This window comes from Stegostoma tigrinum, chromosome 28 (genome assembly GCF_030684315.1).
Source record: "Stegostoma tigrinum isolate sSteTig4 chromosome 28, sSteTig4.hap1, whole genome shotgun sequence".
Lineage (NCBI taxonomy): Eukaryota > Metazoa > Chordata > Chondrichthyes > Orectolobiformes > Stegostomatidae > Stegostoma > Stegostoma tigrinum.
The window spans coordinates 49,126,809-49,151,110 of record NC_081381.1 but is presented as its reverse complement, the minus strand read 5'-3'; the positions used below and the strand labels follow the sequence as shown (position 1 = coordinate 49,151,110).

At 44.2% G+C, this 24,302-nt stretch overlaps 1 protein-coding gene across 2 annotated transcripts in view; it reads right to left on the bottom strand.

The window, feature by feature from the left end:
• LOC125466639 (ephrin type-B receptor 2) overlaps positions 1 to 24,302 on the bottom strand; it is a 761,045-nt gene that overhangs the window by 283,150 nt on the left and 453,593 nt on the right. For both annotated transcript variants that reach the window (XM_048561431.2, XM_048561432.2), the window contains exon 3: positions 22,092 to 22,776. In XM_048561431.2, the coding sequence (XP_048417388.1) occupies positions 22,092 to 22,776 (685 nt within the window). The remainder of the gene's footprint in view (positions 1 to 22,091; positions 22,777 to 24,302) is intronic.

The window sequence follows — 24,302 nt, the reverse complement described above, 5'->3', positions numbered from 1 at the left end:
CCTGTACTTGGTCGACAGAGATTAGCATTGATACATGACAGTATCTAAGAGCCAACACAGTGGCTCAATGGTTAGCACTGCTGCCTCATGGTGCCAGGGACATGGGTATAATTCCAATTTGGGGTGAAGGTCTGTGTGGAGTTTGCACATTCTCCCCGTATCTGTGTGGGTTTCCTCTGGGTTCTTCGGTTTTTTCCAACAGTCCAAAGTTGGGCCGGATTGGCCATTCTAAATTCCCCATAGTATCTAGGTGGATTAGTCATTGGAAATGCAGTGTTACACGGATTGGGTAATGGGGTGGGTTCGGGTGGGAGGGTCTTTGGAGGGTCAGTGTGAACTCAACAGGCTGAATGGCCTGCTTTCATACTTTAGGGAATTTGTGATATGGTACACCTCCAATCCACATACAAAATGCTTCTGTACTTCAGTGCTGTATCGGCAAATATTATTGTAATGCTGCAGCAAGGATACTTGTGCTCAGGGACAGACCCCCAGCTCGTGGACCAGCTGAGGCTGCATCTCTCGCTCACTGTCACAGTGCTCACTCACTTTGACATTACTTGGATGCTCGTCCTTGCCCTTCATTACATTCCATTGCCTTTTTGCACTTTGCCCACCGACCCCCTGCCCAGCTAGAGATACACCAGGCTCATATTCTATTGTCTTGACATGCCATTTAGCAGAGACACAAAGGGTGGAAGCTTTTCATGGTTGTAAATAAACCCAGTCAAGTCAAGAGGGACAGCCTGGAGGTCTCAGCATAGTAAGTTGAGGGCAACCTCTAATACCAGGCCATGGTCTGAGGCAGTCAGCCAGCCATTCATGGTGTTTACAGTCAGGATGCTCTCCACATAAAGGATGAAGAGCCAAATATTGTACAGCCCACTAGCTATGTTTTCTGTTCTAAAAATGGGCTGTTTTTCTCCTGAAATGAGTGAAAGACAGGTATTGTGGGGGATGAAAGTGGGTGGTACAGCTGGTACCATTATGAGCAGCAGAGACAGCATGCTGGATTAGTGGTGATGAGCAGGGTAGAGCATGAGTCTTGATGGAAGTTGGGTACCGTAGCAGAAAAACAGCGATTGCAAGACATTGGACAGAAGATGGTGTCACTTAAGCAGGCAGAGTGGAGAAGGTCATTGACATTCATCCTGCAGTGCTGGATATTTCTCCAGATGGCTGAAGCTGCATGATCCAGGTGCAAACCAGGCTGGCACGGTCTGGTGTTATGGTCTTCACTGCTGACTGTGGGGGAAGAAGATATCCTGCCTCTGCAGCAAACTGTCCAGTAAGAACTCCAGGTCCACAAAGCAGGCTTTCTGCCACATCTGGGGAAAATACCAGGAACTGTGAAAGGCAACTCTGGTCCAAGATAGTGGCGATAGGAATGTCTCAGCTGGAACTCGACTGTTCCACTAATTCCTTCTTTCTTCACTTTCTTTTTCTCTTTGTGTTCTTTCTTTTTCTTCTTTTCTCCCAGCCCAAAGACTCCCAGCCTCCGCTGACTCTTGGCTGTTGTCGACTCCCAGATTCAGTGCAAACACAACGAGGGGTTGTCACGACCTGGCACAGCAGCATGCCGTGGAGGCCCCCAATCTGGCTAGGTGGCCTCCCAGTGTGGCGTGTCTGTATTCTAGCAGTTAGTGGCAGTTTTTCAGCCTGACATAGCTTCAGCATGGTCTCCTGGTCTCAAGGAGATTCCAGAATGATCTCTCAGCCTTATCATCCTCGAGGTGAAGCCTAGTTTAGACTGGAGCCAAGGTCCAGTGTGGACTGGAGGCTAGGAGCCAGCGTGGTCTGGGCTGGAAGAACTGTTATTCTGAACTTTTATTTCTGCAATGCCAGACTTTTTATTTCTCTATTTTCTAAGATTTTGTGACTGAAGAAGCCAACCTCTGCACTGTAAGTGGTGACCTATAAATTACTCATTCAAGTACGTGTGACAATAAAGTTAATTCAATTCAGTTCAATTCATTTCAAATGTCAGGAACAGTGCAAGGCAGCTCTGGGCTGGCAGACCTTGTCCAGGTGTGCAAGAGGCTTTTAAAGATGGGGCTGAAGTGCGTGGCTAATTTGGACCATAATAGATCATGAGTGACACCATTGGGATGTGGTAAGTAATTAATAGTAAGATAAGGCAAGACAACTTGCTAGGCCTCATGGCAAAAATCTCACACACAATCGGAATTAGCTAAAACACCGAAGATTTATCCTAACATCTTTCCTGATTTAGTTTTTATTTGGCAAATTCTGATAGAAATCTGCCCAAGTACATTGTCTGGCTCTGTCTCATTGTCCTATACAGAGGCAATTCCACACTGCCAACACACAGCTATGCATCCATCAGCATCATCGCTGCCTTAAATTTGTGAGCTGTTGAAATATTTTCTCCGATAGGCTTACAGAAAATGTTGGGTTGAATGTTCTTTGTTGTCTTTTGCTTCTTAAGGGCAAACTGTAAGTTGACATTTCTGCTTCAGACAGAATTGACAGAGGTTGGGAAGGAAAGATGATTTCAACTTGCCTTGATGTATTGGTCGCAATGCCTTCAGCAGTGGTGCCTTCTGAAGCTGTGAAGTTTCTGATTTCGTTTGCTCGGGATAAGCTGACGATTGTAACGTGTTGTGGTGTTATCATCGCTTGTTGCTGTAATCCACAAGGGACGGCACAGTGGCTCAGTGGTTTGCACTGTTGCCTCATAGAGCGAGAGACCCGGGGTCAAGTCCACCCTCACGCAACTGTCTGAGTGGAGTTTGCGCATTTTCCCTGTGTCTGCATGGGCGTCCTCTGGTTTCCTCTCACAGTCCAAAGATGTGCAGGCTAGGTGGATTGGCCATGCTAACTTGCCCATAATGTTCAGGGCTGTGGGGTGATGGGTGTGGGTGGGATGGTCTGGGGTCAGTGTGGACTTGTTGGGCCAAAGGGCCTGTTTCCACACTGTAGGGATTCTATGCAAAGAGCGAGTCTCCAGTTGTCTTTAAAAAACTAAATCACTGTAAAGATTATTACATGATTTTAATATCTAATTTCTTCTTTCCAACTGTTCATTGGTTTAAACAATGGTACTGTGACAAGGCAGAATTACGGTTTAGAATACTCATGAACAAAGATGAGAGTGATCCAAGAGGAAGAGTGATAAACTGGGGAAAGGCCAACTATAGTAAAATTCGGCAGGAGCTGGGGAATGTGGATTGGGAGCAGCTGTTTGAGGGTTAATCCACATTTGATACGTGGGAGGTTTTTAAAGAGAAGTTGCTTAGGGTGCAGGACAGACATATCCCTGTGAAAATGAGGGATAGAAAAGGCAAGATTAGGGAACTATGGATGACAGGTGAAATTGTGAGACTAGCAAAGAGAAAAGAGGAAGCATGCATAAGGTCAAGATGACAGAAAACAGACGAAACTTTGGAAGAATATCCGGAAAGTAGGACCAATCTGAAACGAGGATTTAAGAGGGCTCAAAAAGGTTATGACATATCTTTAGCAAACAGGGTTAAGGAAAATCGCAAAGCCTTTTATTCATATGAAGGGTGAACAGGGTAACTAGAGAAAGGGTTGGCCCACTCAATGACAAAGGAGGAAAGTTCTATGCAGAGTCAGAGAAACTGAGTGAGATTCTTAATGAATGCTTTGCATCGGTATTCATGAAGGAGAAGAACATGACGGATGTTGAGGTGACGGATAGTTGTTTGATGACTCGAGGTCAAGTCGGCATAAGGCGGGGGGGTGGAAATGTTGGGTATCCTGAAAGGCATTAGGGTCAGCAAGTCCCCAGGTCCGGATCAGTTCTGAACAAAGAGCAACGAAAATTACAGCACATGAAGGGGCCTTCGGCCATCCAAGCCTGTGCCGATCGAGATCCTCTGTCTAAACCTGTCATCTATTTTCTCAGGGTCTGTATCCTTTTGCTCCCTGCCCATCCATGTACCTGTCCAGATACATCTTAAAAGACACTAATGTGTCTGCGTCTACCACCTCTGCTAGCAACGCGTTCCAGGCGCCCACCAATGCGTAAAGAACTTTCCACACAGATCTCCCTTAAACTTTCCTCCTCTCACTTTGAAATCATGACCCCTAGTAATTGAGTCCCCCACTCTGGGAAAAAGCTTCTTGCTATCCACCTTGTCTGTACCCCTCATGATTTTGTTGACCTCTATCAGGTTCCCCCTCAATCTCTGTCTTTCTAATGAAAATAATCCTAATTTACTCGCCATTTCTTTATAGCTAGCGCTCTCCATCCCAGACAACATCTTGGTGAACCTCCTCTGCATCCTCACCAAAGCATCCGCATCCTTTAGGTAATGAGGTGAAGAGAACTGTACACAATGTTCAAAATGTGGCCAAACCAAAGTCTTGTACAACTGCAGCATGACCTGCCAACTCTTGTACTCAATACCCCGTCCAATGAATGAAAGCTTGCCGTATGCAGGAGTGCAGGGCAGGCATGTCCCTGTGAAAATGAGGGATAGAAAGGGCAAGATTAGGCAACAATGGATGACAGGTGAAATTGTAAGACTAGCAAAGAGAAAAAAGGAAGCATAGATGAGGTGTAGATGACAGAAAACAGACGAAAGTTTGGAAGAATATCAGGAAAGTAGGACCAATCTGAAACGAGGAATTAAGAGGGCTCAAAAAGGTCATGAAATATCTTTAGCAAACAGGGTTAAGGAAAATCCCAAAGCCTTTTATTCATACAAAGGGGCAAGGGAGTAACTAGAGAAAGGGTTGGCCCACTCAATGACCACTCTATCCACCTGTGTTACCACCTGCAGGGAACAATGGGCCTGAACACCCAGATCTCTCTGTACATCAATTTTCCCCAGGGCTTTTCCATTTTCTGTACAGTTCACTCTTGAATTAGATCTTCCAAAATGCATCACCTCGCATATGCACGGATTGAACTCCATCTGCCATTTATCTGCCCAACTCTCCAATCTATCTATATTCTGCTGTCATCTCTGACAGTCCCCTTCACTATCTGCTACTCCACCAATCTTGGTGTCATTTGCAAACTTGCTAATCAGGCCACCTATACCTTCCTCCAAATCATTTACGTACATCACAAACAGCAGTGGTCCCAGCACAGATCCCTGTGGAACACCACTGGTCACAGGTCTCCAATTTGAGAAACCCCCTTCCACTACTACTCTCTGTCTCCTGTTGCCTAGCCAGTTTTTTATCCATCTAGCTAGCACACCCTGGACCCCATGCAACTTCACCTTCTCCATCAGCCTGCCATGGGGAACCTTATCAAACGCCTTACTGAAGTCCATGTATGTGACATCTACAGCCTTTCCCTCATCAATCAACTTTGTCACGTCCTCAAAGAATTCCATTAAGTTGGGAAGACATGGCCTTCCCTGTACAAAAACATGTTGTCTATCACTGATAAGCCCATTTTCTTCCAAATGGGAATAGATCCTATCCCATAGTATCTTCTCCAGCAGGTTCCCTACAACTGACGTCAGGCTCACCAGTCCATAATTACCTGGATTATCCCTGCAACCGTTCTTAAACAAGGGGACAACATTAGCAATGCTCCAATCCTCCGGGACCTCACCTGTGTTTAAGGATGCTGCAAAGATATCCGTTAAGGCTCCCGGCTATTTCCTCTTTCGCTTCCCTCATCAACCTGGGATAAGTCCCATCCGGACCTGGGGATTTGTCCACCTTAATGTCTTTTAGGATACCCAACACTTCCTCCCTCCTTATGCCGACTTGACCCAGAGTAATCAAACATCTATCCCTAACCTCAACATCTGTCATGCCCCTCTCCTTGGTAAATACCGATGCAAAGTACTCATTAAGAATGTCACCCATTTTCTCTGACTCGATGCATAACTTGCCTTCTTTGTCCTTAAGTGGGCCAATCCTTTCTCGAGTTACCCTCTTGCTGTTTATATATGAATAAAAGGCTTTGGGATTTTCCTTAACCATGTTTGCTAAGGATATCTCATGTCCCCTTTTAGCCCTCCTAATTCCTTGTTTCAGATTCGCCCTATATTCCCGATATTCTTCCAAAGCTTTGTCTGGCTTCAGTCACCTAAACCTTATGTATGCTTTCTTTTCCCTCTTAGCTAGTCTCACAGTTTCACCTGTCATCTATGGTTCCCGAATCTTGCCATTTCTACCCCCATTTTCACAGGAACATGTCTCTCCTGCAGGCTAATCAACATCTCTTTAAAAGCCTCTCACATATCAAATGTGGATTTACCTTCAAACATTTTCTCCCAATCTACATTCCCCAGATCGTGCCAAATTTTGGTATAGTTGGCCTTCCCTCAGTTGACAACTCTTCCTTTGGGATCACTCCCATCCTTGTCCATGAGTATTGTAAAACTTACGAAATTGTGGTCACTATTTCCAAAGTAGTCCCCTATTGTAATTTCACCCATCTGGCCGGGCTCATTCCCCAACACTAGGTCCAGTATGGCCCCTTCCCGAGTTGGACTACATAGATACTGCTCTAGAAAACCCTCCTGGATGCTCCTTACAAATTCTGCTCCATCTTGACTCCTAACACTAAGTGAATCCCTGTCAATGTTGGGAAACTTAAAATATCCCATCACCATCAATCTGTTGCTCCTACACCTTTCCATAATCTGATTACATATTTGTACCTCTATCTCACGCTCGTTGTTGGGAGGCCTGTAGTACAGCCCCATCATCGCTACTGCACCCTTCCTATTTCTGAGTGCAGTCCATGTTGCCTTGCTGCTCAAGTCCTCCATAGCGCCCTCCTTCAGTATAGCTGTGATATCGTCTTTGGCCAGTAATGCTACTCCTCCACCCCTTTTACCTCCCTCTCTATCCTGCCTGACAAATCAATATTCTGGGACATTGAGTTGCCAATCATGTCCTTCCCTCAACCAAGTCTCAGTAATAACAATAACATTATATTCCCAGATACCAATCCAAGCCCTAAGTCCATCTGCCTTATCCACTATACTTCTCGCATTAAAACAAATGCATCTCAGACCACCTTTTTGTTCATCATCTGCTTCCTGCCTACTCTTTCCCTGAATCAAGCTCACTTCATTATCTAGTTCCCTGCTGGTTTTAGTTACTACCTCCTTTCTGTCCAAAAATCCTGTCCAATATTTGGTTCCCATCCCCGTTTCACATTAGTTTAAACCATCCCCAACAGCGTTAGCAAAAGCACCCCCAAGGACACTGGTTCCAGTCCGGCCAGGTGTAGACCATCCAATTTGTAATAGTCCTACCTTCCCCAGTACTGGTCCCAATGCCCCAGTAATCTGAACCCCTCCATCCTGCACCATCTCTCAAGCCAAGCATTCATCCTGGCTATTGTTTTATTTCTGCTCTGACTGGCAGGTGGCACTGGTAGCAATCCTGAGATTACTACCTTTGAGGTCCTACTTTTTAACTTGGCTCCTAACTCCCTAAATAATGCTTGTAGGACCTCATCCCGTTTTCTACCTATATCTTTGGTGCCTACATGCACCACGGCAACTCACTGTTCGCCCTCCCCCTTCAGAATGCTCTGCAGCCGATCTGAGACATCCCTGACCTGTGCACCTGGGAGGCAACATACCATTCGGAAGTCTCATTTTCGACCACAGAACTGCCTATCTATCCCCTTGCAATTGAATCCCCAATGACTATGCCCCTTCCACTCTTTACTTGTCTTTCTGTACAGCAGAGCCAGCCACAGTGCCATGAACCTGGTTACTGCTGCCTTCCCCTGGTGAGCCATCTCCCCCAACAGTATCCAAAACAGTATACCTGTTTTGGAGCGAGATAACCACAGGGGACACCAGCACTGCCTTCCTGCTCTTTTTGTGCCTTTTCGTCACCCATTCCCTTTCTGCAAATTTCCTAACCCATCCTTCTACGCCCTCATCCAAGTTATTTATAAAAATGACAAACAGCAGTGGACCCAACACCATATAGCGCACTTTTGAACTGGATTTCCCAAAGTGCATCGCCGCACATTTGCCTGGATTAAACACCATTTGCCCAACTCTCCAATCTATCTATATTCTGCTGCATTCTCTGTTAGTTCCCTTCACTATCTGCTATTCCACCAATCTTAGTGTCATCGGCAAACTTGCTAATCAGACCATAGAAAAGCATTGGGGAAAATTGATGCACAGAGAGATCGGGGTGTTCATGTCCATTGTACCCTGAAGGTAGCAACAAAGGTCGATAGAGTGATCAAGAAGGCCTATGACGTGCTTTCATTCATCGGACGGGTGTTGAGTACAAGAGTTAGCAGGTCATTTTACAGTTGTATTAGACTTTGGTTCAACCACATTTTGAACATTGTGTACAGTTCTGGGTGCCACATTACCAAAAGCATGTGGACGCTTCAGGCAGGGTACAGAGGAGGTTCACCAGGATGTTGCCTGGTATGGAGGGCACTAGCTATGAAGAAAGGTTGAGTAGATTAAGATTATTTACATTAGAAAAATGGAGGTTGAGGAGATACCTGATTGAGGTCTGCTAAATCATGACAGGTATAGACAGCATGGATAGCAAGAAGCTTTTTCCCAGAGTGGGGAACTCAGTTACTAGTGATCATGATTTCCAGGTGAGAGGGGAAAAGTTTAAACAAAGAAAAAAAGAAACCTACAGCACAGGAACAGGCCCTTCGGCCCTCCAAGCGTGCGCCGATCAAGATCCACTGTCTAACCTGTCATCTATTTTCTAACGTTCTGTGTCCATTTGCTCCCTGCCCATCCATGTACTTGTCCAAATATATCTTAAAAAGACGCTAACGTGTCTGCGTCTACCACCTCCGCTGGCAACGCGTTCCAGGCGGCCACCACCCTCTGTGTAAGGGAGATATGCATTGAAAGTTCTTTACACAGATGGTGGTGGGTACCTGGAATGCATTGCCAGCGGAGGTGGTACAGGCGGGCACGATACATGAATGGGCAGGGAGCAGAGGGAAACAGATCCTTGGAAAATAGGTGACAGGCTTAGATACAGGATCTGCATCGGTGCAGGCTTGGAGGGCCGAAGGGTCTGTTACTGTGCTGTAATTTTCTTTGTTCTTTCTATACCTTCCTCCAGATCATTATGTATATCACAAAGAACAGTGGTCCCAACACGGATGCCTGTGGAACACCACTGGTCATAGTTCTCCATTTTGAGAAACTCCCTTTCACAACAACTCTCTGTCTCCTGTTGCCCAGCCAGTTCTCTATCCATGTAGCTCGTACACCCTGGATCCCATGCAACTTCACTTTCTCCATCAGCCCACCATGGGGAACCTTATCAAATGCCTTAATGAAGTCCATGTTCATGACATCTATAGGCCTTTCCTCATCTGTCAACTTTGTCACTTCATCACAGAATTCTATCAAGTTGCTAACACATGACCTTCCCTGTACAAAACCATGCTGCCTATCACTAATAAGCCCATTTTCTTCCAAATGTAAATAGATCCCATCCCTCAGTATCTGCTCCACCAGCTTCCCCACCACTGACTTCAGATTTACTGGTGTATTAGTACCTGGATTATCTTTGCTACCCTTCTTAAACAAGGGGACGACATTAGCAATTCTCCAGTCCTCTGGGACCACATCCGTGCTCAAGTATGCTGCAGAGATATCTGTTAAGGCCCCAGCTATTTCCTCTCTCTCTTCCCTCAGAAACCTGGGATAGATCCCAGGGGACTTGTCCACCCTTATGCCTTTTAGAATAACCAGCACTTCCCCCGTCCTTATGCCGACTTGACCGAGAGTAATCAAACATCTATCCCTATCCTCAATATCCATCACGTCCTTCTCCTCAGTGAATACTGACGCAAAAGTACTCATAAGAACCTCATTAATTTTTCTCACTCCTCGCAGAACTCCCCCCCGCTTTGTCCTTGAGTGGGCCAACCCTTCCTCTAGTCACCCTCTTGATCCTTAAGTACAAATAAAAGGCTTTGGGATTTTCCATAACCCTGTTTGCTAAAGATATTTCATGACTCGTTTTAGCCATCTTAATTCCTTGTTTTAATTTGGTCCTACTTTCCCGATATTCTTCCAAAGTTTCAGCTGTTTCCAGTTGCCTAGATCTTATGGATGCTTCCTTTTTCCTCTTAGCTAGTCTCAAAATTTCACCTGTCATCCATGGTTCCCTAATCCTGCCCTTTTTATCCCTCATTTTCACAGGGATATGTCTGTCCTACACTCTAAGCAACCTCTCTTTAAAAGCATCCCACATATCAAATGTAGATTTACCTTCAATCAGCTGCTTCCCATCCACATTCCCCAGCTCCTGCTGAATTTTGCTATTGTTGGCCTATCCCCAGTTTAGCACTCTTCCTTTAGGACCACTTTCATCTTTGTCCATCAGTATTCTAAAACTTATGGAATTGTGATCACTATTCCCAAATTAATCCCCGATTGAAACTTCAACCACCTGGTTGGGCTCAATCTCCAACACCAGGTCTGGTTTGTCCCCTTCCTGAATTGGACTATTTACGTACTGCTCTATAAAACCCTCCTGGATGCTCCTTACAAATTCTGCTCCATCTAAACCCCTAACACGATGTGAATCCTAGTCAATGTTGGGGAAATTAAAATCTCCAATCACCACCACCCCATTGCTCCAAAATCTTTCCATAATCTGTCCACATATCTGTACCTCTAACTCACACTCGCTCATGGGAGTCCTGTAGTACAGCCCCAACATTGTTACTGCACCCTTCTTATTTCTGAGCTCTGCCCATATTGCCTCACTGCTCGAGTCCTTCCTAGTGCCCTCCTTCAGCACAGCTGGTATCCTCTTCGACCAGTAATGCAACTCCTCGACCCCTTTTAACTCCCTCTCTATCCCACCTAAAGCATCAATATCCTGGGGCATCGAATTGCCAATCATGCACTTCCGTCAACCAAGTCTCAATAATAGCAATAAGATCATACTCCCAGATACTAATCCAAGCCCTAAGTTCATCTGCCTTACCTGCTACACTTCTTGCATTAAAACAAATGTACCTCAGACCACCTGTCCCTTTGCGTTCATCATCTGCTCCCTGCCTACTCTTCCCCTTAGTCATACTGACTTCATCATCTAGTTCCTTACAGGCTTTAGTTACTATCTCCTTACTGACCACTAATCTCCTAGGTTATGGCAGTACAGTGGCTCAGTGGTTAGCACTGTAGCCTCACAGCACCAGGGACTCGGGTTCGATTCCCGCCTCGGGTGACTGGCTGTGTGGAGTTTGCACATTCTCCCTGTGTCTGCGTGGGTTTCCTCCGGGTGCTCCGGTTTCCTCCCACAGTCCAAAGATGTGCAGGCTAGGTGGACTGGCCATGCTAAATTGCCCATTGTGTTCAGGGGTGTGTGTGTTATGGGGGGAGGGGTCTGGGTGGGATGCTTCAAGGGGCGGTGTGGGCTTGTTGGGCTGAAGGGCCTGTTTCCACGCTGTAGGGAATCTAATCTAATCTTATCCTCATTTGGTTCCCATTCCCCTGCCACATTAGTTTAAACCCTCCCGAACAGCATTAGAAAAGCATCCCCTAGGACATTGGTTGCAGTCCTGCCCAGGTTTAGACCATCCGATTTGTAATAGTCCATTTGTAAAATGCAACTGCATCTCCCAGTCACAAACAATTTTAACTCCCCCCTCCCATTCCTCAGATGACATGTCCATCCTGGGCCTCCTGCAGTGCCACAATGATGCCACCCCAAGGTTGCAGAAACAGCAACTCATATTCCACTTGGGAACATTGCAACATTAATGTAGACTTCACAAGCTTCAAAATCTCCCCTCCCACTCTCGCATCCCAAAACCAGCCCAGCTCATTCCCGCCTCCCTAACCTGTCCTTCCTCCCACCTGTCCCCTCCTCCCACCGCAGGCCCCACCCCCGTCTCCGACCTATTAACCTCATCCTGGCCCCCTGACCTGTCTGTCCTCCCTGGACTGACCTATTTCCTCCCTAACTCCCCACCTACTCTCACCTTTACTGGTTCCATCCCCGCCTCTTTGACCTGTCTGTCTCTTCTCCACCTATTTTCTCCTCTATCCATCTTCTATCCACCTCCCCCTCTCTCCCTATTTATTTCAGAACCGTCTTCACCTTACCCATTTCTGAAGAAGGGTCTAGGCCTGAAACGTCAGTCTTCCTGTTCCCCTGATGCTGCTTGGTCTGCTGTGTTCATCCAGCTCTGCACCTTGTTATACCATTAGAGAGTCTTGTTGACACCAAAAGAACCACCTATCTACTCCCCTTACAATTGAATGCCCTATGACTATGGCTGTTCCACTCTTTTTCCTGCCCTTCTGTACAGCAGAGCCAGCCACAGTGCGATGAACCTGGCTACTGTTGCCTTCCCCTGGTGAGCCATCTCCGTCAACAGTATCCAAAACAGTATACCTGTTTTGGAGGGAGATAACCACAGGGGACACCAGCACTGCCTTACTGCTCTTTCTCTGCCTTTGGGTCACCCATTCCCTTTCTCCCTCAGCAATCCTAATCTGCGGTGAAACCAACTAGCTAAACGTGCTATCCACGACTTCCTCAACATTGCGGATGCTCCAAAGTGAGTCCATCCGCAGCTCCAGAGCCGTTATGCGGTCTAACAAGGGCTGCAGCTGGACACATTTCCTCCACTTGTAGAAGTCGGCCACATCAGCCGCGTCCCTGAGCTCCCACATTGAGCAAGAGGAGCATAACATGGGTCTGGGATCTCCTGCCATTTTTACTCTTCAGCTTAACTTAGTCCTACTATAATATCAAATACTAGATAATTGAAATGAATTATTTTTATGAATCACTCTCCTTACCAGAACACAATTACTGTCCAAATATATCAGTTCGCTCACCTTCCCAGAGCGCAATTCGACTGCTCCCACTCAGCTCTGCAGCCGAAATTAACAATTTAACTTCCCGGCAGCCCCCTAGTCCTCGCTGTCACCTCTCCCGCTGCTGCTATAAAATGGAGGCTGCTGATTCCACGAGGCAAGACTTTTCCAATGAAAAGTACACATTCCCAGCAGTCCCCTCATGGTCTCTCCCAACTCCCACTGCTGAACAAATGATATGCGTGGAAAGTTCTTTACGCAGAGAGTGGAGGGTGTCTGGAACGTGTTGCCAGCGGAGGTGGTAGAGGCGGGCACAATAGCGTCATCTAAGATGTATCTAGACAGATACATGAATGGGAGGGAGCAGAGGGACACAGATCCTTGTAAAATAGGCGACAGGTTTAGATCGAGGATCTGGATCGGCGCAGGCTTGGACAGCCGAAGGGCTATTCCTGTGCTGTAATTTTCTTTGTTCTTTGTTTCTTGTTATAACATGCAAATTTGATGCAAGACCTTGATGGCCACTGCCTGAATCTGTCTGGTGTTAATTCAGTTCCTTCACTGTCTCCTACTCAAAAACATACCTCAGTTTATCTTGATGTAATTTGATAACAGCTTTTGACAAAAAGATGCTCATAGTAAATTTATATTGATTAACTTTCACCCGTGGAAAGAAGCTCAAATAAGTCCAAAATGTCTTCTCATGTGATTCTGATCATGCTTTTTAGCCGAGAACTTCACTTTGAACATTTCCCTTAATTTCACTGTTGAAACTAAGTGAATTGGGTTGGAAAGAAGGCATATGGTGTGTTGGCTTTCATTGGCAGGGGAATTGCGTTTAAGAGCCGTGAGTTTATGCTGCAGCTCCATAAAACTCTGGATAGAACACACTGCACTCAGTTCTCATCATGTCATTGTAGGAAAGATGTAGAAGCTTTTAGAGAGGGTGTAGAGGAGATTTACCAGGATGCTGCGTGGACTGGAGGGCAAGTCTTATGAGGAAAGGTTGAGGGAGCTAGTGCTCTTTTCACTGGAGCGAAGAAGGGTGAGAAGTGACTTGATAGAGGTGTACAAGATTATGAGAGGCAGAGATGGAGTGGATAGCCAGAGACTTTTTCTCAGGGTGGAAATGACTATTATGAGGGGGTGTAAATTTAAGGTGATTGGAGGAAGGTATAGGCGAGATGCCAGAGATAGGTTTTTCACACAGAGTGTGGTGGGCGTGTGGAATGCGCTGCCAGCAGTGGTAGTGGAGTCAGATACTTTAGAGACTTTTAAGTGACTCTTAGATAGGCACATGGAGGATAGTAAAATGTAGGGTATGCAGGGTAGATTGATCTTAGTAGGATAATAGGTTGGCACAACATCGTGGGCCGAAGGACCTGCACTGTGCTGTACTGTTCTATGTTTATGTTCTTGTTCACCTCACAATCTCAAATCAAACTTTGAATGTCGCTGAGAAACTCACATTACCTTGAACAGACACAATATAGAATTTACAGTAAAGCATGAATCATAACTTCCCAGATAATAAAATGTGAGGCTGGATGAACACAGCAGGCCCAGCAGCATCTCAGGAGCACAAAAGCTGACGTTTCGGGCCTAGACCCTTCATCAGAGGGTATCATAACTTCCCACTGTGTTACTTTTACTTTTTGTTCATATGCACTAAAGTGCCAGTACAAATGAGTGATTGCCGATTTAGGGATTTATTGGGAGTGAGGGGGCCATAGATTGTGGACAACTGTGGGGTTCCTAATTTGTGGTACTTGCCCTGGACTGGTAGCCAGTTGGACTACCAAGCTTGACTTCCTGTCAGGTGGGAAGCTGTGCAAAGAACTACGCAGAAGAGAAAAAGAACACATACTGGTCTGACTCAAAATGCAGGTCTTGTACAACTAGTGCATTCTGAAATACCTCCATGAAGGTTGGCATCTCATCACCAAGTCACCCTTTATTTACAATGCATAGCAGATAACACTAGCCAGCTAGCTTACAGCTGGCTTCTAGAGTGACCAAAATGCCTGGCACTCCTGTTTATATCTGTCAGCTAGGACTCCCTGACTGGACCAGGTTAACAGCCCCAATCAGGGGACTCATTCTACGAGATCTACCTGGCTGACTTCATTTGGAATTACTACATATTCATTTTCAAGTCTGACTGCTGTTCCACTGGTTACAGAATGGAATCACAGAATTGTTACCGTGCAGAAGACAGTCATTTGGCCCATCATGTCTGCACCAGCTCTGAGCAATTTGATTTAATATCAACCTCCTGTCTTACCCTCGTAACCCTGCAAATTGTTTAGTTTTAAATAATTACCTATTATCCTCTTGATTGCTTCAACTGATCTGTCTCCATCACAATTTCAAGCAGTGCATTCAAGACCCGAGTTACTCATGGCTGAAAAAGAAAATTCCTCACCTTACATTTGCTTAAAATTGTGCCCTCTAGTGCTCAATCCTCTAATGAGAAGGAACAGTTTCTCTGTATTTACTGTCAGACACTTTCTATCAGATTTCCTGTCAGCTTTCTCCTCGCCAAGAAAAAAGCACCCCTAAACTCTCATAAGCCCCTACATCCTCATAATTCAAATTTTCCATTTCTGAAAGGTAAGACTGGCAGAAAAATAGAAATCTGGTTTCCTCCCACATTCCAAACGTGTGCAAGTTAGGTAGTTTTGCCATGCTAAATTGCTCTTAATGTGCAGGGGTGTGTAAGTTAGATAGATTAGTCAAGCAAATGCAGGGTTACAGGGAAGGGGTAGGGGAATGGGTCTGGGTAGGATGCTTTTTGGAGGGGTAGTGTGGACTTGTTGGGCCACTTGGTCTGTTTCCACACTGCAGGGATTGTATGAATCAGGAACCATGGATGACAAGGGAAATTGTAAACTTAGTCAAAAGGAAAATGGAAGTATACAATAAATCTGAGTAGCTACAAACTGACAAAGCCACTGAGCAGTATAGAGAAAGCAGGAAGGACCTTAAATGCAGAATCAGGAAGGCTAAAACGAACCATTAAATGTCTTTAGCAAACAGAGTCAACGAGAATCATTTTAGAAGGAAGAGGCTAGTAAAGGGAAAGAGTAGGCCCACTCAAGGACAAAGGAGCAAAGTTATACATGATACCAGAAAGTGGGAGACATGAGTACATTGTATCGGTGTTCACCAAGGAGAAGGACATGACTGATGTTGAGCTCGGATTGAGTGCATGAATATGCTACAGCATGTCAATATTTGAAGTACAAAGTGTAGGATATACTAAATTGTGTTAAGGCAGACAAGACCCCAGGATCAGTTGGGATCTATCCCAGATTACTGCAAGAGACAAAGGAAGAAACAGCAGATATCTTCACAACCTCTTTGGCCACAGGCAAAGTTACAGATGACTGGTGATTAGCCAATGTTGTTCCAGAGATAGTAGGAACTGCAGATGCTGGAGAATCTCAGACAACAAGGCGTAGAGCTGGATAAACGAGGTGGGCCAAGCAGCATCATAGAAGGGTTTAGGCCCGAAACATCAGCTTTCCTGTTCCTATGATGCCGCTTGACCTGCTATATTCATCCAGCTGTATGCCTTCTTATCTCAGCCAATGTTGTTACCTTGTTTAAGAAAGGAAACAGGGATAATTCAGGAAATTATAGGCTGGTGATCCTGACATCTTTGGTGGGGAAGGTCTTAGAGAGGTACTGAGGGACAAAATATATGCACATTTGGAAGAAAATGAACTAGTTAGTGACAGGCAGCATGTTTTGAACAGGGAAGGTCATGTCTCACCAACATGCTTGAACTTTTTGAAGAGGTGACAGGGTGGATAGTCAAAGGCTTTTCTCCAACAGTTGAAGTTTTGATTACAAGGAGGTACCGGTTCAAGGTGAGAAGGGGGAAGTTTAAGGGAGGTGTGTGAGCTAAGTTATGCACTTAGAGTGGCAGGAGCTTAGAATGCACTGCCAGAAGAAGTGGTGGGAGCAGTCACATTGGTGACATTTAGGAGGTATCTGGATGGTTACATGAATGGGAAGGAATAGAGGAATATGGACTGAAGAAGGGCAGATGATTTGTTTTTTAGGATTAATTAGGGCATGATGATTGGCACAGGCTTGGAGGGCTGAAGGTCTTGTTCCTATGTTGTACTTCTCTTATGTTCTTTTTATTCTTGTTCATTCTGGTAAACCTCTCCTGCATTCTCCAATATCATCACATCATTCCTAAAGTGTACACAATGCCACCCCTGAGGTCTAATCAGTATCCTACATAGTTTGTGCATAATCTACTGTGTATTTTGTTAACAGCTTTCTATCTGTCCTGCCACTATTAATGGCTCATGCACATTTATATCCAAGTCTCAGTGCTCTTGCACACCCTTTAGAATGGTACCCATTAGTTTATTTTATTCATCCATCTTTTGTGTACCAAAGAGTATCGTCTCACATGTCTCTACATTGATCTTCATCTGCTATCCAAATTTTGCTTTGAATAAGTACTGCCTTTCCCAGGGTGTTCAAAAGGATAAGAGGACTGTGTGAAGTCCTCCATTTGTGTGCACATGTCCAATACCCGGAGGTTAGTTTATTGACAGGATTAGCCAATCTTTCTCTCTCAGACGAAACAGTGATCCTTGATTAAATAATTAAAACGCATGTGAGTTCACAATCCCAAATAGATTGCAAATCACACTTCTCTTCTAATGACTCTTCCTTTGGATATCATTATTCTCCTACTTTCCATTCTGTGCCAGGTGTCGTATTTAATACCATGACAGCAAAAGCTGCTCTGTTGCTAATTAATTAAATCAAAATTCTTTGAATGAAATGGTGGAGTTAGCTTTTGCAATGTGTGTTTCATTATTCACTGCCTATTGTTTCCAAAACTATTTTTCTTTCACCATAACATCAAAGGAAATTAAAGAGATTAAAATCAACTCTAGTGTAAAAAATAGTCTTGTAAGAAATCTAAACCTGGTGGTAGGATGACGTCCCATCCTTGGTAATTGTGGTTGATAGCTAGCACTGTTGTCAGATATCCAACTCACTCAAAAGGTGACAAGACACTTGAGCTGAGTGTTCGTCGCAATCCTGCCATATCTTCCTCTAATCAGACAGGTTGGAGGGCAGACTTTCTCTAAAACAAGACCCTAAAGGCAGATGTCCCATTAGCCAATTGGGTTGGGAGCTCTCACACATGTTAGCACCATGGTGAAGGCTGTGGATACTGGAAAGACCCTCACATCTTGAGAACCAGGGTCTTTTGAAAGGGGTAGGCGTACCAATGGCTTTAGGGACGAGAAGATGCAAACAGCGTTCAGCAAAGTAAAGCTTTCTTAGCCATGTTCCTTCCTTTACCATGTTTAGTGCCTCAATGGCTCAATCATGCACAAGTCAGTTTCTCCGGGGTGCAGAAATGACTGACAGGCAGGAATACAGCCTCAAGTGATTTGTAAGTGGCGTCACTGATTGATAACTTTAGGGTCACAATTGGCAGTAGACTTTCTCTCTAGAGTTTAATTTCAGTAGAGATAGGAATGAAATGGTTTTTGAGACATCACTGTTACAACAAATTCAATTGCCTTCCTGCATCCAGGCCCACGGTAAACTCTGCCAGTATCTCAACAAGTTCAAGGCACAAATAAATAGTAAAAGCAAATGTTTTGACAAATTAAAAGCTGAGCCAATTACAACTAAAGGGATTGCTGGAGATCAGATACATCAATAAAGGAAAAACACTTTGTAGTCAATTGTGGAAAAAAAATAGGGAAAACTGTTTTAGATAAGTGAAGAATAGGCAAACTGGATAAGTCTACATTTAGGATCATCAGGCCATAAGAAATAGAATGTTTAGGCTGATGGCCCCTCACACCTGCCCTACTGTTCAGTAGGATCATGGCTGATCTGACATTGCTCATGTCCATTTTCCTGCCTTTTCCACACAGTCTTTGATTCTGCTAATGATCAAGAATCTATCTACCTACCCCAGCCTTAAATATACATAAGGATCTTTCCCCACAGTTCTCTGCGGTGAGGTGTTCCACAGTGACTCAACCCTCAGAGAGGAAATTCTTCCTCATCTCAGTCTTAAATTTGCACCATTCTATTCTGAGACTATGCCCTTTGGTTCTAGACCTCCCATTACGGGAATCAGCGTCTCAGTATTTATCCAGTCAAATCTGTTCAGAATCCTGCGACTCAATAAGCTCACCCCTCATTCTTCTAAATAATGAGTGCCAACTTGTTTAGTCTTTTCTCATAAGGCAATCCCTCCATACCAGGGATCATCGTTGCAAGAACTTCTCTGAACTGCCTCCAATAAAACAACATCTTTAAATAAAGAGATCAAAGCTGCACCAAGTACTGCAGATGATGTCTCACCAGTACTTCGTACAGTTGCAGTAACACTTCCCCACTCATATTAAAACACTCTTGAAATAATAGCCAACATTACATTAGCCTCCCTGATTACCAACTGCATCTATGTGCAAACTGTGTTTCTTGCATAAGTAGCCCCACGTACAAAGTTTTCAAGAATATTTGCAGCTTGGATTGTGGATGAGGTTGTGGATATACTGGCTAAGCCAGTGGGTTTGGTTGCAAATGTTTCGTCACCCTGCGAGATAACATCATCAGTGCACCTCTGGTGAATCATGGGCGTTCTGTCCCATATGTTACTTCTCTGCCTCGGTTTGCTGGGGGGGGGGGGGGGGGAGAGGGGGGTGGTTTGGTATTACTTCCGATTTTCTTTCTCAGTGGTTTGTATATTGGGTCTAATTCAATGTGTTTGTTGACGGACTTCCGGTTGGAATACCAGGCCTCCAGAAATTCCCAGGCATGTCTCTACTTGGCTTGTGTAATTACTGATGTGTTTTCCCAATCAAATTCATGTCCCTCTTTGTCTTTGTGTAGTGAGACAAGAGAGAATTGATCATGTCTCTTGGTGGCTAGTTGATGTTCATGTATCCGTATAGTCAATTTTCTTCTGGTTTGGCCTATATAGTGTTTCTTACAACCCTTGCATGGTATTTTGTATATTATCCCAGTTTTGCTGGTTTTTGGATATGGGATCCTTCATGTTCGTCAGTAGCTGTCCTGGGGTGGTTGTTGGTTTGTGGGCTCCTTAATATCTAGGGGTCTGAGTGGTCTTGTGGTCATCACTGAACTGTCCTTGATGTTTGGCAGGGTGATAATTAATTCTGGTCCTGTTGTGTCTTCCTGATGAGGTGGAGTTTCAGATTTAGTTTTTATAAGTTTGTATTCTGATGTCGCCAGTCAGTAAACTTCTTACATACCAGGAAACTACTGTAGTTATGAACTGAACAAAACAATGTAATATCTTGCTATATATGCTCAGTAACTGTAATAATACAATTATGCAAATTCTATGATCTCAAATATAACTAAAATTCTTTCAAAGTACGGCTGCTTTTCAAAAGACCAATATTGGCATGAATTATCATGGAGTAGAAAACAGACTGACACTATAACCAATTTAAAAGCTTTTGATCAGCTGATCGAAAATGCAACACGTCACAAACGCTTCAACAAAACAAAATTTCAGTTTTCCAAAACACCAAACATTTCTTGTTTTCTTGGAACTGTTACTTGAAAGTAAAAACTGCACTTATGTTTTTTAATGTATGTCTTCAATCCAAGTAAATATTAATAGATGATCACATAAATTAGCAGCTTGAACCACCTCTTGGACTGCTGCAAATTAAAGGCCTGCTTTGTCATGGGTGTTTCATGCATTTCAGAAGATTTCAAAAGGCAATCATTACTGATCCTGAATATGTCAACATAGAACATAGAACATTACAGCACAGTGCAGGCCCTTCGGCCCTCGACGTTGTGCTGACCTACCGAAGTGCATTACCTCACACTTGTCTGCATTAAACTCCATTTGCCACCTCTCAGCCCAGCTCTGCAGCTTATCTATATCTCTCTGTAATCCACAACATCCCTTGTCACTATCCACAACTCCACTGACCTTAGTGTCATCTGCAAATTTCTACTTCTCAAACTTCTACGCCCTCATCCAGGTCATTTATAAAAATGACAAACAGCAGTGGACCCAACACCGACCCTTGCGGTATACCACTAGTAACTGGTCTACAGGATGAACATTTCCCATCAACTACCACCCTCTGTCTTCTTTCAGCAAGCCAATTTCTGATCCAAACTGCTCTATCTCCCACAATCCCATTCCTCCGCATTTTGTACAATAGCCTACTGTGGGAAACCTTATCGAACACCTTGCTGAAATCCATATACACCACATCAACCGGTTTACTCTCATCTACCTGTTTGGTCACCTTCTCAAAGAACTCAATAAGGTTTGTGAGGCACGACCTTCCCTTCACAAAACCGTGCTGACTATCCCTAATCAATTTATTCTTTTCTAGATGATTATAAATCCTATATCTTATAACCTTTTCCAACACTTTACCAACAACTGAAGTAAGGCTCACTGGTCTATAATTACCAGGGTTGTCTCTACTCCCCTTCTTGAACAGGGGAACCACATTTGCTATCCTCCAGTCGTCTGGCACTATTCCTGTAGACAATGACGAGTTAAAGATCAATGCCAAAGGCTCGGCAATCTCCTCCCTGGCTTCCCAGAGGATCCTAGGATAAATCCCATCCGGCCCAGGGGACTTATCTATCTTCACCCGCTGCAGGATTTCTAATACCTCTTCCTTGTGAACCTCAATCCCACCTAGTCTAGTAGCCTGTATCTCAGTATTCTCCTCGACAACATTGTCGTTTTCTAGAGTGAATACTGTTGAAAAATATTCATTTAGTGCTTCCCCTATCTCCTCTGACTCTACACACAACTTCCCATTACTATCCTTGATTGTCCCTAATCTTACTCTCGTCATTCTTTATTTCTTAAATACCTATAGAACGTTCAGGTAAATGTTTCCAGAACAAATTTTAATAAAGAAAAACTGAAAACATGAGAACAATAGCCAAGTAGCGTGGGCATAGATTTAGGAAGGAAGCAGCATGTTGAAAATTTTACTGAGGTAAAAAGTCAGCAAGACATATTCCAAAATATCCAGTTCGATGGTAGATAAAAGAAACATAATTGTACCTGGGGCTGTGCTTTATTTTAGGCCACCTGCATTAAAGGACTTCATATTAGCATCTTACTGTTTTGAATTGCCATTTTAATTTCTAACTTAATCCCTCAGGTAAAGCAGCAATCTCTAATTATCAAAAAATTTCAAGAGGTGAACTGGAATCAGAGTCAAAACCCTTCTGATTTTCTGAGGTCACAAATAAAGATTCTCACTGATTATTTGATAGATGAATAGGTGAATACACTCTTACCTTGGCACACAGTGCCATTCTCCACAGACTCGTAGCCAGCTTTACACATGCAGCGCCCAATTGGGACCATCCACTCGCCGTCTCCGTTACAGTACAGTTTGATTGGCACATCCACTTCCTCAGCATTCGGGATACAGCTCCCACGTGCTGCTACAAGGGATGTGCTTTCTGCTCCAGATAGTGTCTTCTGGAAAACTGCCCCATTTTTGATCACCAGTGGGCACATTCGGTAGAAGACCCTGACTGCAATTAGGGACATGCATCCTCCATAATCCTGAAATGCCAAGTAAAAGCCATTCTTTGATACTGGACCAAAACTACGGACCTCCGTGTTTATTTTCATCACCCTTCCTCCCAGATCCACCTGGGAAAAACTTTCATCTGCTGCAATCGTATCAACTTTCATCCAGGGATTTTCCATCCAGTATGGAGTGATCTTGGTTGCCGAATCTGTATTAGATTCATAATAATAGAGATTGAATGTTTCTTTACAAGAGCCAGGAACATTGGGAATGCTGCTACAATCCCGCACAGAAAATTTCATCTCCACATGAATACGTTTAGCCCCTTTCCGCTTGATGTATTTGGTGCGCAACCAATTGTTCTGGCTGGCTTCAAACACATTGCAGACTTGGTACGTCCTTATTGTGTTCATAGACTCATCGTATCCACTGACTTCTTCCCACTGAAACAGAAAGGGTAAATGAATAAGAATCATAGAAATTGGTAACAGTAGTGCAATGTAATCCAACTCCTTCACCAAATGACACCAGTTACAAAGTGATGAGATATTGCAACCGTTAATTGTAGTCAAGTGAACATGTTCAGTGGCAAAGCTTTCAACACAAGTAAGAACTGCGAATCCACCTGTTCCTATATAATGGCACAGAAGCAATAGATTAAGTTGTGGGCCATGGGCAATGGACTATGGATGGCATTGTTAGACATGATTGCCTGCTTCTTTTCAACAACTGCCTCTACGTACATACTGCGGTCCCTGTGTTTGGAGCATTTAATGTTGATTGCCCAGAGGATTCTGCAAACTCTGAGCATTGCGGGTAATCGGATACATTACAAACCATAAGGCAATAAAATATAGGAGTAGAATTGGACCATTCAGTCTGATCTGCCATTCCTGTGGCTGAAATATTTCTCAACTCCGCTTTTCTGCATTCTTTTGTAACCTTTGATCCTCTTACTAATCATGGACCTATCTGTCTTTGTCTGAAAGACATTCAATGACTTATCCTCTACAGCCTTCCCTGGTAATGAGTTCCATGGATCCACCACTCTCCAGCTGAAGAAATACCTCCTTGTCTCAGTTCTAAAAGGTTGTCCTTTCAATCTGAGGCTGTGCTCTCAAGTCCTACTTTTTCCTACCAGAGTAAACGTATTCTGCATATCCACTCCATACAGGCCTCTCAGTATGGTGCAAGTTTCAATGGGGTCACCCCTCATCCTTCTAAACTCCACTCACTACAGATCCAAAGTCGGCAACTGCTCATGTGACAAGCCGTTTAATCCTAGGATCATTTTTGTGCACCTCCTCTGGACTCCCTCCAAAGCGGAACATCCCTTCCTAGATACGGGGTTCACAGTATTCTAAATGCAGCCTGACCAAAACCCTATACAGCCTCAGTAGTACACCCCTGCCCTCTCAAAACAAATGTTAACATTATATTTGCTTTCCTGACGGACAACTGAATGTGCATGTAACCTTAACAGAATCCTGAACTAGAACTCCTAATTCGCCTTGAGCTTCAGCTGCCAAAACCTTTCCCCATTTAGAAAATAGTCTACTCCTCTTTTCCTCGTATGAAAGTACATAACCTCATAATTTCACACACTGTATTCCATATGTCTCTTTTCCCATCCTCCTCGCCTGTCCAAGTCCTTGTGCAGCCTCCTTGCTTCCTCAGCACTACCTTCCCCTCCACCTATATTTGTATCATCTACAAACCTAATAACAATGTCTTTAGTCCCTTTGTGTAGATAGTTAAAGAATAACATGAATAGTTGCGATCCTAACATTGACTCCTGCACAGCTCCACTAGTCAATGACTGCATTCTGAAAAAGACCATTCATCCCTACTCTCTGCGTTATGCCAGTCAACCAATCCTCTATCCATGCCAGTACTTAGCTCTTATCTTATTTAGCAGCCTCTTGTGAGGTATTTTTTCAAAGTCCTTTTGAAAATCCAAGTAGATCAC